At 46.7% G+C, this 12,384-nt stretch overlaps 1 protein-coding gene across 1 annotated transcript; it reads left to right on the forward strand.

Moving 5' to 3' along the window:
- Positions 1–222: 222 nt before the first annotated feature.
- On the forward strand, positions 223–1,322 carry LOC131703005 (zona pellucida sperm-binding protein 2-like). The gene is made up of 5 exons (XM_059005882.1): positions 223–322; positions 403–592; positions 681–820; positions 1,065–1,158; positions 1,246–1,322. Exons 1-4 carry the CDS (start codon positions 307–309, stop codon positions 1,094–1,096), a joined length of 378 nt encoding a protein of 125 aa, XP_058861865.1. The 5' UTR covers positions 223–306; the 3' UTR covers positions 1,097–1,158; positions 1,246–1,322.
- Positions 1,323–12,384: the final 11,062 nt, after the last annotated feature.

The following is a 12,384-nucleotide window of genomic DNA, read 5'->3' on the forward strand; positions in this document are numbered from 1 at the left end:
TTGGTATGCAGCTCCATACTAAATCTACAAGTTCATTGCAACCTGAGCCTTTTGTGATTTCTTCCAGTTTGACAACAACCTCCTGACTTATGAGAATGAAGTGCTGTTCACATCTTACCGGTAAGGATTGCAATCAAATTGAGTATCCTTGTGGTTGAGCCTGAAACTCTCCTAACCTCATCTTCTCTTTCCAGGTTGAGAGTTGCCTGTCACTACCTGGTCAATGACACCAAGGTAGTGCAGTTCTTGTACCAGAATAATCCTGCACCTGTAGTCCAGCCTGGCTTGGGGGACCTTGCAGTCATCATGCGGCTTGCATTGGGTATGACTTGGCAATTTAAATAATATAGATGCTCTAGTAGTGTGTTTCCACCTATAAAATTCTCCCTTGCATCTCTGCAGATTCAACCTACAATGACTTCTATGGCGCTCAGGATTACCCTGTTGTGAAGTACTTGCGAAGACCCTTGTATTTTGAGGTAGAGATCCTGTACAGCAGGGATCCACAGGCTGAATTGTTTTTGGAGAACTGCTGGGCAACCTATTCTGCTGACAGGAATAGCTCTCCAAAGTGGGATGTTGTTGTGGACAGGTAAGATGCTGGAATATGATATTTCTGCTACAAAACCTAGGGATTGGAGTTGTGGCTGATGTGCTCCTGACCTACTTTCTCTTTCTAGTTGTGAGAACTCTGCAGATGAGTACTTGACCATCTTTCACCCAGTCTCCAGCAATGCAAGAGTGCTGTTCCCTTCCCATCTGAAGAGGTTTGAAGTGAAAATGTTTTCCTTCAAGCGGCCGGGATGCACTGAAAGGACAGGTAAAGTGGAGTGTTAGGATGGGGATCTTGTACCACAATGCATGGTTTGGATTGCTTTGCAAGCAGCAAATAGTTGCTGTTCTCAAATCTTTAGTGAGTTGGAATGAAAACATGTAACTACACTTTTGCAAGAAACACTTATGATGCAATATATTTGTTTTTCAATTCAGTAATCCTCATTGGATGATGGTACTGCCTGATCTATTGATGCTTGTTTTGCTTGACAAGGTGTGCTGTGTTTCAGATTTACTTCCACTGCAGTGTTGTGATATGTGATTCAAACCGGCCATCAGACAGCCTCTGTAGCAGACGGTGCATTCCAGGGAAACAGAGGCTTGGTAAGAGCTCTGTCTAAGAAGGGGGGTACATTTTGCATGCTTTTTTGTCCGTTTGATTTGATGGACTCCTCCTAATTCCTCCTGTAGGTAGCAGTGCTGAAGGGATGGATGGTGGTGCATTAAAGGTGTTTGTGTCTTCTGGCCCAATTGAGCTGAAGAGAGATGGGTCCCTTCACTTTCTGCCTAGAAGTGGTAATATGCATGATGTGAACACAATTGCAGTTCAAGTAAAATATAACACTTTTTATTCCTCTAACTATTTCTTTGTTCTCTTGCAGGCCAATTCAATGTGTGGTCCCTTCTGGGAGCTGCAATGGGTGTGTGTTCAGTGGTTATCTTCGTAGCTGGAGTTGTATCTTTCTGGAAACTGCCAAAAAGTGTGTATTGATAAATAAAAATCTTACTTGTAAAAGCTTCTTTTTTGTGCTTGACTAATTCTACCATTGATATGTCAGAATGGTCATGTCAATGGGATTTCCTCCTCTTTGCTGTAGCAAATGCTTTGATTTTCCCTGATCAGGCCATTCTCAATATGGTGTGTTACTCAAGGACCCTTCACTAATTCACTGTGTGAACCCGGGGGCAAAGACTTTCCTCCTCCATTGAGCTGTAACACTATTTTTATATTGAACAGTAACAGGGCAATTACTATACTTTCAGTTATTTAGTATGATAAAATTTAAGGAAGAACCCCTGCCCCCTCATTTGTCCCTTTTATTAAATATGTATTAGGTAACAATTTTCATATAGAAATTCTATTTCAGTATACAATTTATATATTGTCATGAACCAGGCTTCAACAAGAAACAAACTAGAGCCCTGCATCACTGATTTATGAATATATGTTTAACTGTTAATTATTTTGAAGCCTCGTGTGTAGAAATAGTAATGGAGGGGGGGGGGGGGGTCATTTGAAAACAAAAGCTGGTGTAAAGTTAAAAGCTGTCCACCAAAGCCAGGCTTGTCCACTTTCCCTTATGTTGGGCCCTTCTCCCTGACAGATTCTCTTGTCTCTTTTAAATTTACATTGTGGTGGCTTCATAAATAATTTTCCCACTTGTTAATTTTTGTAGGCTAGGTATCCTCTACATTACGACTCATCATACAGTCACTGTGCTTCACATCACTTCCAGCTCTTAACTTCTAGAATAATTCCAGGTGTGTAAACTTCCCAATCTTCAGAATACAGTAAGCTTTTATTAACTTACATCCAATAATAAAACCAGTGGAAAATCCTTCCACTACAGCAATATGTTCCATACCAGGAACTCCTTTCAAAAGTACAAACTAATTGTCTTCAGTTGAACTGTATTTGCTGCTGCTCCTCCTCACTGTGTCATCTGTGTTCTTTATTGTTTACTTTCCACACTGAATTCTGTAATTCATTAGCTATAAAGAAAACTACCACTTGAGGGTGCAGTGCATAGAAAAGGAGCACATACCAATCCATAAATCATAATTATACACGCCTAAATAAACTAAAATAAGAATACATTCCTGTGACGAGATAAAGCGATCCCGTGCTGTAAGCCTTACTCCCAGCCGCCAGCGGGCTGTGAGCCAGCCTAGAAGGCCCCAACAGAGATGGTGTGACATGGTGTGACATGGCAGTTCCATCTTTGTTGAGGGCAACAACACGGAATGTCCTGCAAAGTCCCAGAATTGGGAGGAGATTAAAATTGCTGATTGGTGTTCCGCTGATCAGGGGGCGTTCCGCAGCACATAAAATGGGGCTGTGTTGTAGCAGTTGAGGGTGGTATCTGAAAGCACAAAGGAGTGTGGGAGAGGTACTGAGGGATAAAACCAAACAAATGCTCACTGTGACTTTTTTGACAGACATAAACAAACTAATTCAAAAGAGAGACAACCAACCAGGAGGTTGGACACCAGAATGGCCAGAAAGGCAAGGACAGCCACCCAGAGTCTGGATAATTTTACTTTGTTGTTTGTTTTGTCTCTCCACATTTCAGTTAGCGTTTCTCTTTTGTTTGGACATTTTCTTTTGTTTGTTGTCCTGATTACCACTGTTTGCAGACACTAATAAAGGAAAAGAAAACAACTTGTGTCATATCATACCATTGTCTGGACTTGATTATTTTTACACCTCCACCCAACTCAGCTGTCCGTGACAATTCCTTTTTTTAATAATCAAAATTCCAGTTCAGCTCCTACATAAGTTTTTGCAAAAGCAATTATTTTTGCTAACATTTCAGGTTCTAAAATCACTATTTCCAGCAGTGCAGTTCCTTCCTGTCTGTATTGGTCATACTTTAGGGCCCATGGGAAGCCTGTGGCAGGCATGCATTCTGGTTACCATGTGACTCCTTGTTTATTGGGACAATTCAGGCTTTTCCAATTGCAATGCATTGTGGTACATTCTACACCTCTTGGTCACTGTTCACAGCAGGACTACACTTCCCATAATGTATTGGGGTGTGAGTTGAAGAGCCTAAACTATCCCAGTGTGTTCTAGTGTGCATGAAGTCATATGGTAACCCTGCCCGTGAAGGCCTGTTTCAGAGTTCTGCCCCATGCAGTCTCCCTTACTTTGAAAGCTCAGTGCTGACAGGTATGCATATTATAAAACACACACATGCAAAGAACAGAATTCTAGAAACAAACTTTATTATACAGTTCTGTACATATACATGCAAAATATAAAACATTAATATATCTCTTACATTTTTGCTTAGTGTAGTTTGTATTACTCCCGTTAGATTAAAAAAAAAATCGAATACAGTGGCTAATGCAGCCTCCAGCGTTCAGCCACAAAACGGTAAAACTGCAAACAAACTACAATTCCCAGAATCCCTTGCCAGTTTCTGTAGTCCCATGTGTGATGCCATAGGTCTGGCTGCCTCTGAGTTGTGATTACACAGGCATAATCTACGTATTAGATTCCTTCTTGCTTTGACATGCTACTTTCAATATGCAAGTTTAGGGTGAAATTATCAATACTCCTTATATATACCTTGTTCTAGTATCACAAAAAAGTGCTTCTTAACAACATGTTGTTCTCTTCATGTTTGAGTGTGTGAGTTATTGGAACTGAATTCACTACACTGGAAACCCCGTGTGTAGTACGGGGGGTGTAATGTGTTTATATTATAAAGAAGACGGAGAGTTTGATGCGAGACTCGATCAGACACAGGCACATTCATATTACACTGTGTAACAATTATTTTTTTTTTTTTGTGTGTGTGTGTGTGTGCGTGCAGCCTGCATTGCAGTCTCCCCCCCACCGCGGCGCGTTCTGCCGCCACGTGGCTGCTATTGAGTATAGCCCCACTGTTTTACACCATACGTAGTGTCTGCTGCAGCGTCCAAACAAACAAAAAAAAAAAAAAAAGTTTTTTTCCCATACAGTATAAGGAAGACGACCACCAAGTGCATTAACTGTTGCCCTTATAAGCAGCACAAAACCTTGTCTTTCGAGACTCAGACACAGTACTAGAGCACATAGCGTCTCCGCTTTGCGGGTCAGCTGACGTGGATCGTCTGGTGCAGTACACGCGCTCCGGCGCTTTCGGTGTCAGCGCTTAGGCGCCTGGTGTAGCGCTTCGGCGCCTAGTGCTTGGGCTCAGTGCACGCAACGCACCTGTGCACGCACCTCGATGCTCGGTGCTCGGTGCCTCGGTGCACGCACCTCGACTTCTTTGGCTTCCCCGCCAGCGAAGCTGCCTTTTTCCAGGAGTTCGCCTTCCCAGGTTACCCCTGGTCAACGATCTCCTGACGTTAGGCGCAAGAGAGACCGCTCCCACAGCCTTTCTGTAAGGCGAGGCCCTTCTCCTCGCGGTGAACGCCCCCGTCAGATCTCGAGATCCCGCTCTAGATCGCCCCGAAGGAGAGGATGTTCCCGTTCTCCTCGTCGCGACAGGCGTGGTGGTGTAACTGAGCTTACTATTAAGATGTCTCAGTTTATGGACCTTATGATGGGGCAGCAATCGCTGCTCATGTCCCTGGCCACAGCTCGGGCCGCAGAGGAGCCAGTCAGACCGGCTGTCAACCAGCCGATCATCCTACCACAACCCCTGTCCGTTCCAGTTGCGCAACAGGACGCATGGGACATGGATGCTATCTCTCGAGATGCATCAGAGGGTGAGCCTCTCCACGGAGAGGATAGTGTGGAGGCAGAGCTCACGTCCCACCACTCAGAGTCTGAGATGGAGGTAGGCGTAGATGACTCTTTATGGTCCTTAGTAGAGCGGGCGACTCGCCACCTGGGCTTAGAATGGCCTGCCACTGAAGAACCTAGGCGCTCTCTTTTTGAGTCGCCTTTGGCACAGGGCCAGCAGTCTAGGATGCTTCCGGCCTTCCCAGACTTTGTTAAGGAGGTGCAGTCCACTTGGGGGACTCCAGCCTCCGCCCCGGCAACCTCGCGTAAGGCGGCTGCCTTTACCATGCAAGGTGCGAGTGAAGCGGGTCTGGCGTCATTTCCGCCAGTTGGCGCTGCGTTCGCAGCGTTGGTGAAGTCACCAACACTCTCTGGGTTGGTGAAAGACCCCACCTGCCCTAACAAGCAGTGCAGGATCACTGAGGTGCACCTCAAGAGGGGCTATTCGGCGGCTACAGAGGCAGTTAGGCTGTCCAATCTGGCCAGCCTCCTCTCAGTTTATCAGGCTGCGCTAATAAAGGATCTCCCAGACTACCCTTCAGTGTCTCTGAGAGCGGAGTTGGGGCTAGTTGCCCAGCTGCTGGTCAAGCTAGCCCAGCTTAACGTGCGGGCCCAGGGCAGGAGCATCGCGTCTCTGGTGGTGGCCAGACGACAGCTCTGGCTCTCGCAGGCGAGAGTCCAGGAGCATGACAAAGCTCCATTGTTGGATGCCCCAATTACACAGGGGCACACATTTGGCCCAGCGGTGGAAGAGATTCTGCAAAGCTCAGCTAAGGCTAGAGAGGCATCACAGCAGTTGGCTACGATATGGCCGCGTAGGCCTTTCCAGGTCAAACGCCCACAAGAACATCAGTGGCGTAGAACACCACCGCAACACCAGCCCCGTCCAGGGGGTACTAAGACCTCCCCGGCGGATACAGCAGCGCGTGGCCAAATCCCAAGGGGACGACCGCAGCGCACAGGGTGGCGACCTAGAGGAGGCGGCAGACCACGCCCTCGTGGCTCTGGCCAGGCCCCTCATGAGCGAGCGAAGCCTAAGCAGCCCTGAGAAAACCAGGCAGCCATTAACCCAACCCTATACTGTTCCACAGCTTCTGTTTTGGCAACAATGCACCAGCGATATCTGGGTGCGCAAAACTATACTCACTGGGTACACCCTTCAGTTCCGGTTAAACCCCCCCCCCCCTTCAGGGGGGTGGTGGTAACTGTGGTGAAGGACGTGGTTCAGTCCTCAGCTCTGAATGTGGAAATACAGGCATTGCTCAGGAAGCTTGCCATTCAACTAGTAGACCCTGCTCTGACCGACCAGGGGTTCTACTCCAAGTACTTCCTTGTGCCAAAGAAGGACGGCGGGCTCCGCCCTATTCTAGACCTGCGGGTACTAAACAAATACCTACGGGTGTTGTCGTTCAAGATGCTCACGCACAGGCACATTGTCCAGTCTGTCCGGCAGGGCGACTGGTTTACCACCATAGATCTGACAGATGCGTACTTTCACGTTCCCATCTGTCCGGGTCACAGGAAGTATCTAAGATTCGCATTCCAGAGCAGGGTCTACGAGTTTTGCGTCCTGCCATTCGGCCTGTCTCTAGCTCCTCGAACCTTTTCGAAGTGTATGGACGCCATTTTAGCTCCTTTGCGGGCTCAAGGCATCCGACTGCTGAACTATCTGGACGACTGGCTCGTCTGCGCGCAGTCAAAGGAGCAGCTGGCACAGCACACAGTGATGGTTACAGACCATCTTCAGCGGCTAGGTCTGAAGGTCAATCCAGACAAGAGCCGCCTCGTGCCCAGCCAACAGACCGAGTTTTTGGGTCTGCATCTGGACTCAGTGTCCATGGAAGCGACCCTATCGACACTAAGAGTTGCCTCATTAGAGCGGTGTCTCTCCCTATTCAGGTTGAGAGAAACAGTCAGCATGGAGCTGTGTCAGCGCATGCTGGGGTTGATGGCTGCCGCCTCGCAAGCCCTTCCTTTGGGCTTACTACACCAGAGACCTCTGCAGGCCTGGTTCAATGCCTTCGCGTTGCACCCGCGGAGAGACAAGCACCGCAGGTTGAGGGTATCCCGAACCTGCTGGGAAGCATTACGCTGGTGGAAAGTTCAGTCGAACATCCGCCAGGGCGTGCGCTTGGGTCCCGTCTTCCGAAGGGAAGTTATCACAACCGACGCTTCCAACCAAGGTTGGGGAGCAGTCTGGAACGGGACAGGGACCCGTGGAGTGTGGTCAGGACCCTGGAGGTCAGCCCACATCAATGCTCTGGAACTCAGAGCAGTGGACCTCGCCCTTCGGCACTTCTTGCCAGTGCTTCTAGACAAGCACGTGTTAGTGCGGTCAGACAACACCACAGTAGTGGCGTATATCAATCGCCAGGGCGGATTGCGGTCCCCCGGTCTTCACCGGATGGTAACACGGCTGTTGCTCTGGGCTCAACCGCGTTTAGCCTCTCTGCGTGCAGTTCATCTGCCGGGCAGAGTCAATTACGCAGCGGACCTCCTGTCCAGAGGAGGTCCTCTTGCGGGCGAATGGCGTCTTCACCCTCGGGTGGTAGAGCGCATCTGGGAATGGTTCGGCACAGCGCAAGTCGATCTCATCGCTTCACGAGAGACCACGCACTGTCCCCTATGGTTCTCGGTGAAGGACCTCGACAGCCCCCTGGGGGTGGATGCACTGGCTCACGAATGGCCGCCAGGGCTCCTGTATGCCTTTCCACCGATTCCGATGCTCCCCGCCTTCTTGGAGAAGGTCAGGGTAGAGCGAGCGACAGTGATTCTGATCGCTCCTCGGTGGCCTCGGAGAATATGGTTCCCGAGTCTAGTGCAATTACTGCACGGTCGCCCGAGGGAGCTCCCTCTGCGAGCGGACCTGTTGTCCCAAGCTCAAGGAGAGCTTTGGCATCCGAACCCCAAACTCATGCAGTTATGGGCTTGGCCCCTGAGCGGGAGCGCCTGTCAGCCTTAGGGCTTTCGACTGCAGTTATATCGACCATCCAGAGTGCGAGAGCCCCCTCTACTAGGTCGCAGTATGCGTATAAGTGGCAGTTGTTTCAGAGTTGGTGTCTGGCTCAGAGCCACGACCCAGTCTCCTGTCCTATGGCAGTAATATTGCAGTTTCTGCAGAAACTGCTGGATGAAGGGAAATCTCCTTCTACACTTAAAGTGTATTTAGCCGCCATTTCGGCTTGTCATGTACGCATTGACGGTTTATCACCTGGTTGCCATTTTTTGGCATCTCAGTTTCTGAAAGGCGCAAGACGCTTGCGGCCTCCAAGAACGACCAGTTTACCGTCGTGGAGCCTTGATGTGGTGCTAGAAGCCCTTACCAAGGCACCGTTTGAGCCTCTCCACAGCGTGGATATGAAGCTCATATCTATTAAGACTGCATTTTTGCTGGCTGTGGTATCAGCAAAACGCGTGAGCGAGTTACATGCACTTTCAGTGCATCCTTCTTGTACTCGTTTTGCAGGAGACGGTTCTAAGGTCTCCATGCGCCCTAATCCGGCCTTTTTACCAAAGGTCATATCCCCGTTCCACATGAACCAGTCAGTCGAGTTGATGGCGTTCCATCCTCCTCCTTTTTCTTCCCCAGAGGAAGAGCGGTTACACATGCTCTGCCCCGTGAGGGCATTGAGGTGTTATATTGACCGTACAAAGACTGTGAGGCAGACAGAACAGTTGTTCATATGCCATGGTTCTAGATATTTGGGTCAGCCGCTGTCTAAACAGCGCCTTTCCCACTGGATAGTGGATGCTATTAAATTAGCGTATGAATCTGCAGGCCTTCCACCACCAGGGCAGTTGAAGGCGCATTCTACCAGGGGTATGGCGACATCCTGGGCCCTCTTTCGAGGGGTGCCGGTGTCTGATATTTGCGCGGCAGACAGTTGGGCTACGACGCATACTTTCATGAGGTTTTACAGGTTAAATGTACTGGATTCCTCTGCTCCACTGTTTGGAGCATCTGTTTTACACTCTACGACGCCTCAGGATGCGGAAGTATAGAGTGATTGATAGCATGGTGTTGAATGTTCCACCTTTAAGACAGGTGTCATTACGAGCATAGACGCTGAGGCGCAGCTCCGCATATGCCTAGATGTACTGCCTACGCAGTTGCGTTATGACGTAAGTCTGTCCTACTGCCGAGAATCCTCCCTCGCGACAGCTAGGGTACACTGTATCCCATGTTGATGGTTATTTTCGACTTGAAAGGGAACGATAGGTTGCGGATGCAACCCCGGTTCCCTGAAAGAGAAAATAACCATCAAGCTGCGAGGTCGCTCCGGTAGCCTTCACGGCCTGAAGAGCAAAAGAGGAAGTGCATCCCCGCGCACGCAGTTAAGTAAGCTCCCAGGGGGGCGGGCTTACACTGCAGCTGGCGTGGGGGCCTATCGGCAGCTTTGCTATAAAAGCTCAGCCTACCGGTGCTGCCTGACGGCAATATCTCATGTTGATGGTTATTTTCTCTTTCAGGGAACCGGGGTTGCATCCGCAACCTATCGTTTTCTTCAAAATTAAAATGACAGCAACGGTGTGTTAATTTAACGAAGCGCCTAACACCGCTTGGAACATTCGCATTTTTAAATTCTAACGGTCTCTGCTCAGCGGAGTGGAATGTTCACGAGCCGGTTGCCTAGCAGCGTCTCCCCCTCCTTCTCTGCCCCGCCCTCTCGCCCTCTCTCGTTGCTCCAGCTATGAGTTCAAATTTAGCTTCGTTATATTAGCTCAATTCTTTACTAACTTTTACAAATTAGGTTATTAGTGGCTTCGTGTTTTTAAAATGGTTCAGGTGCAGTCCGGGCAGACTGACTGGAGCATCATTACAGTATACCGCACTGCGCTCAGCTTTGTGTGCCGGCTGATACACAAAATAATGAACGAATGTTAAATAAATCACATGTATTGCTTTTTAATGCTAAATATGTATCTGGTATTTTAAGTATTATCAACAATTAATAATTCAGCTATATTCATATTCAGAATGTAATACAGTATTAAGACAGGGCCCAGTATTATAAATAAATAAACACGCTTTAAGAGAAACAGCAGTGATGTTTATTGACCATTCCCATACATTCTCTATATGTTTCTACATTGTGGTTGCACAGGGACAAGGGACTCAGTGATGTTAAAAAAAAACAAAACTAGAGCCCACAATTAACCAATATAGAAAGGAAGGCGGGAGAAATGTATTGCCTGTGTGCAGTACCTTACACTTTTGTAACACAATGTCATTTGCCATGTGTCTGCCCAGTTCTGAATGCTGTCTAGATCATTTTGAATGACCTTTGCTGCTGCAACAGTGTTTGCCACTCCTCCTATCTGGAACTGCAAACACAAGTCAAAAAGGAAGTTAGAAAGGCCAAGAGAGATAGATATAAATGAACATTGCTAAGGGGGCTAAAACCAATTCCAAAATGTTTTAACAGCAAGAGAACATTCAAAGAGGAGGTTAAATGTCTAATCATAGACTATGAAAAAAAAAATAGCAAATATATTAAATGATTACTTTTCACAAGTTTTTACAAAGTAGGATACGGACAACATGCCTCACATGTCATCCTGTTCCTATCCAGTTTTAAATAACTTTAGCATAACAGAGGCAGAAGTGTTAAAGGGACTAGGAGCTCTTAAAATAAACAAATCCCCTGGGCCGGATGAGATCCTCCCAATAGTACTCATAGAAATGAAAGATGTTATTTACAGACCGCTAACCAAGATCATGCAACAGTCCCTTGACACAGGGGTTGTACCGACAGACTGGAAAATATCAAACGTAATACCAATCCACAAAAAGGGAGACAAAACCAAACCAGGTAACTACAGACCAATAAGTCTGACTTCAATTATATGTAAACCTATGGAAACTATAATAAGATCCAAAATGGAAAATTACCTATATGGTAACAATATCCTGGGAGACAGTCAGCATGGTTTTAGGAAAGGGAGATCGTGTCTAACTAACCTGCTTGATTTTTTTTGAGAATGCAACATCTACAATGGATAATTGCAAAGCATATTTTATGGTTTATTTAGATTTCCAGAAAGCTTTTGACAAAGTCCCGCATAAAAGATTATTTCTCAAACTGAACACAGTAGGGATTCAAGGAAATGCATGCACATGGATTAGAGAGTATTTAACATGTAGAAAACAGAAAGTACTGATTAGAGGAGAAACCTCAAAATGGAGTGAGGTAACCAGTGGTGTACCACAGGGATCATTATTGAGTTCTCTGCTACTCCTAATCTACATTAATGATTTAGATTCTGGTATAGTAAGCAAACTTGTTAAATTTACAAACACAAAAAATAAGAGGAGTGGCAAACACTGTTGCAGCAGCAAAGGTCATTCAAAATGATCTAGACAGCATTCAGAACTGGGCAGACACATGGCAAATTACATTTAATAGAGAAAAGTGCACGCAGGTAATAAAAATGTGCATTATAAATATCATAATATGACACTTATTGAAACAAGTGCAGCGCTTAGAACACATATACAAATAGAACTAATTCACTCTTCTATTAAACTGTGAACTTAGTGTTTGATTGAATCCCTCTCTGTGTTTGTATAGCCTGGAAACAGGCATCAGTGCCCTGCCAAGCTGCACACACTGCCATCATTCACACTGAATACAAGAGGGAGCCAGAGCACCACTGCTGTCCATAATGTAATAACACAGTAACAAGACAATGGAAATAGGCAGCAGTTACCTCCCCAGTCAGCCCAGTTCTCCCATTGTTAACAGAAAGCTCCTCACATCCAGTCATCTAAACACTACAGTGTGGTCTGTGACTGTATATGGGAGATACTGAAATTGAAGAAGGAATCTATGAAAAAGACCAAGGAGTTTATGTTGACTCAGAAATGTCTACATCTAGACAATGTGGGGAGCTATAAAAAGGCCAACAAGATGCTCAAATATATAGTGGAAAGTGTTGAATTTAAATCAAATAACGTTAAAACTTTACAATGCATTAGTAAGACCTCATCTAGAATATTGTGTTCAATTCTGGTCACCTCGCTACAAAAAGGATATTGCTGCTTGTCACAAAGACGGCCGGAGTGGGTAGCGTCAGACCAGAGCCAGGAAATAAACAACAGAGACTTGGGG

The sequence above is a fragment of the Acipenser ruthenus genome, chromosome 32, assembly GCF_902713425.1.
Source record: "Acipenser ruthenus chromosome 32, fAciRut3.2 maternal haplotype, whole genome shotgun sequence".
Lineage (NCBI taxonomy): Eukaryota > Metazoa > Chordata > Actinopteri > Acipenseriformes > Acipenseridae > Acipenser > Acipenser ruthenus.

Excerpts from the sequence above, each read along its gene's own strand:
- LOC131703005 (XM_059005882.1), top strand. Across the intron at positions 593-680 it reads TGGGATGTTGTTGTGGACAG|TTGTGAGAACTCTGCAGATG; the intron begins GTAAGATGCTGG and ends TTCTCTTTCTAG. Across the intron at positions 821-1,064 it reads GGGATGCACTGAAAGGACAG|ATTTACTTCCACTGCAGTGT; the intron begins GTAAAGTGGAGT and ends GCTGTGTTTCAG.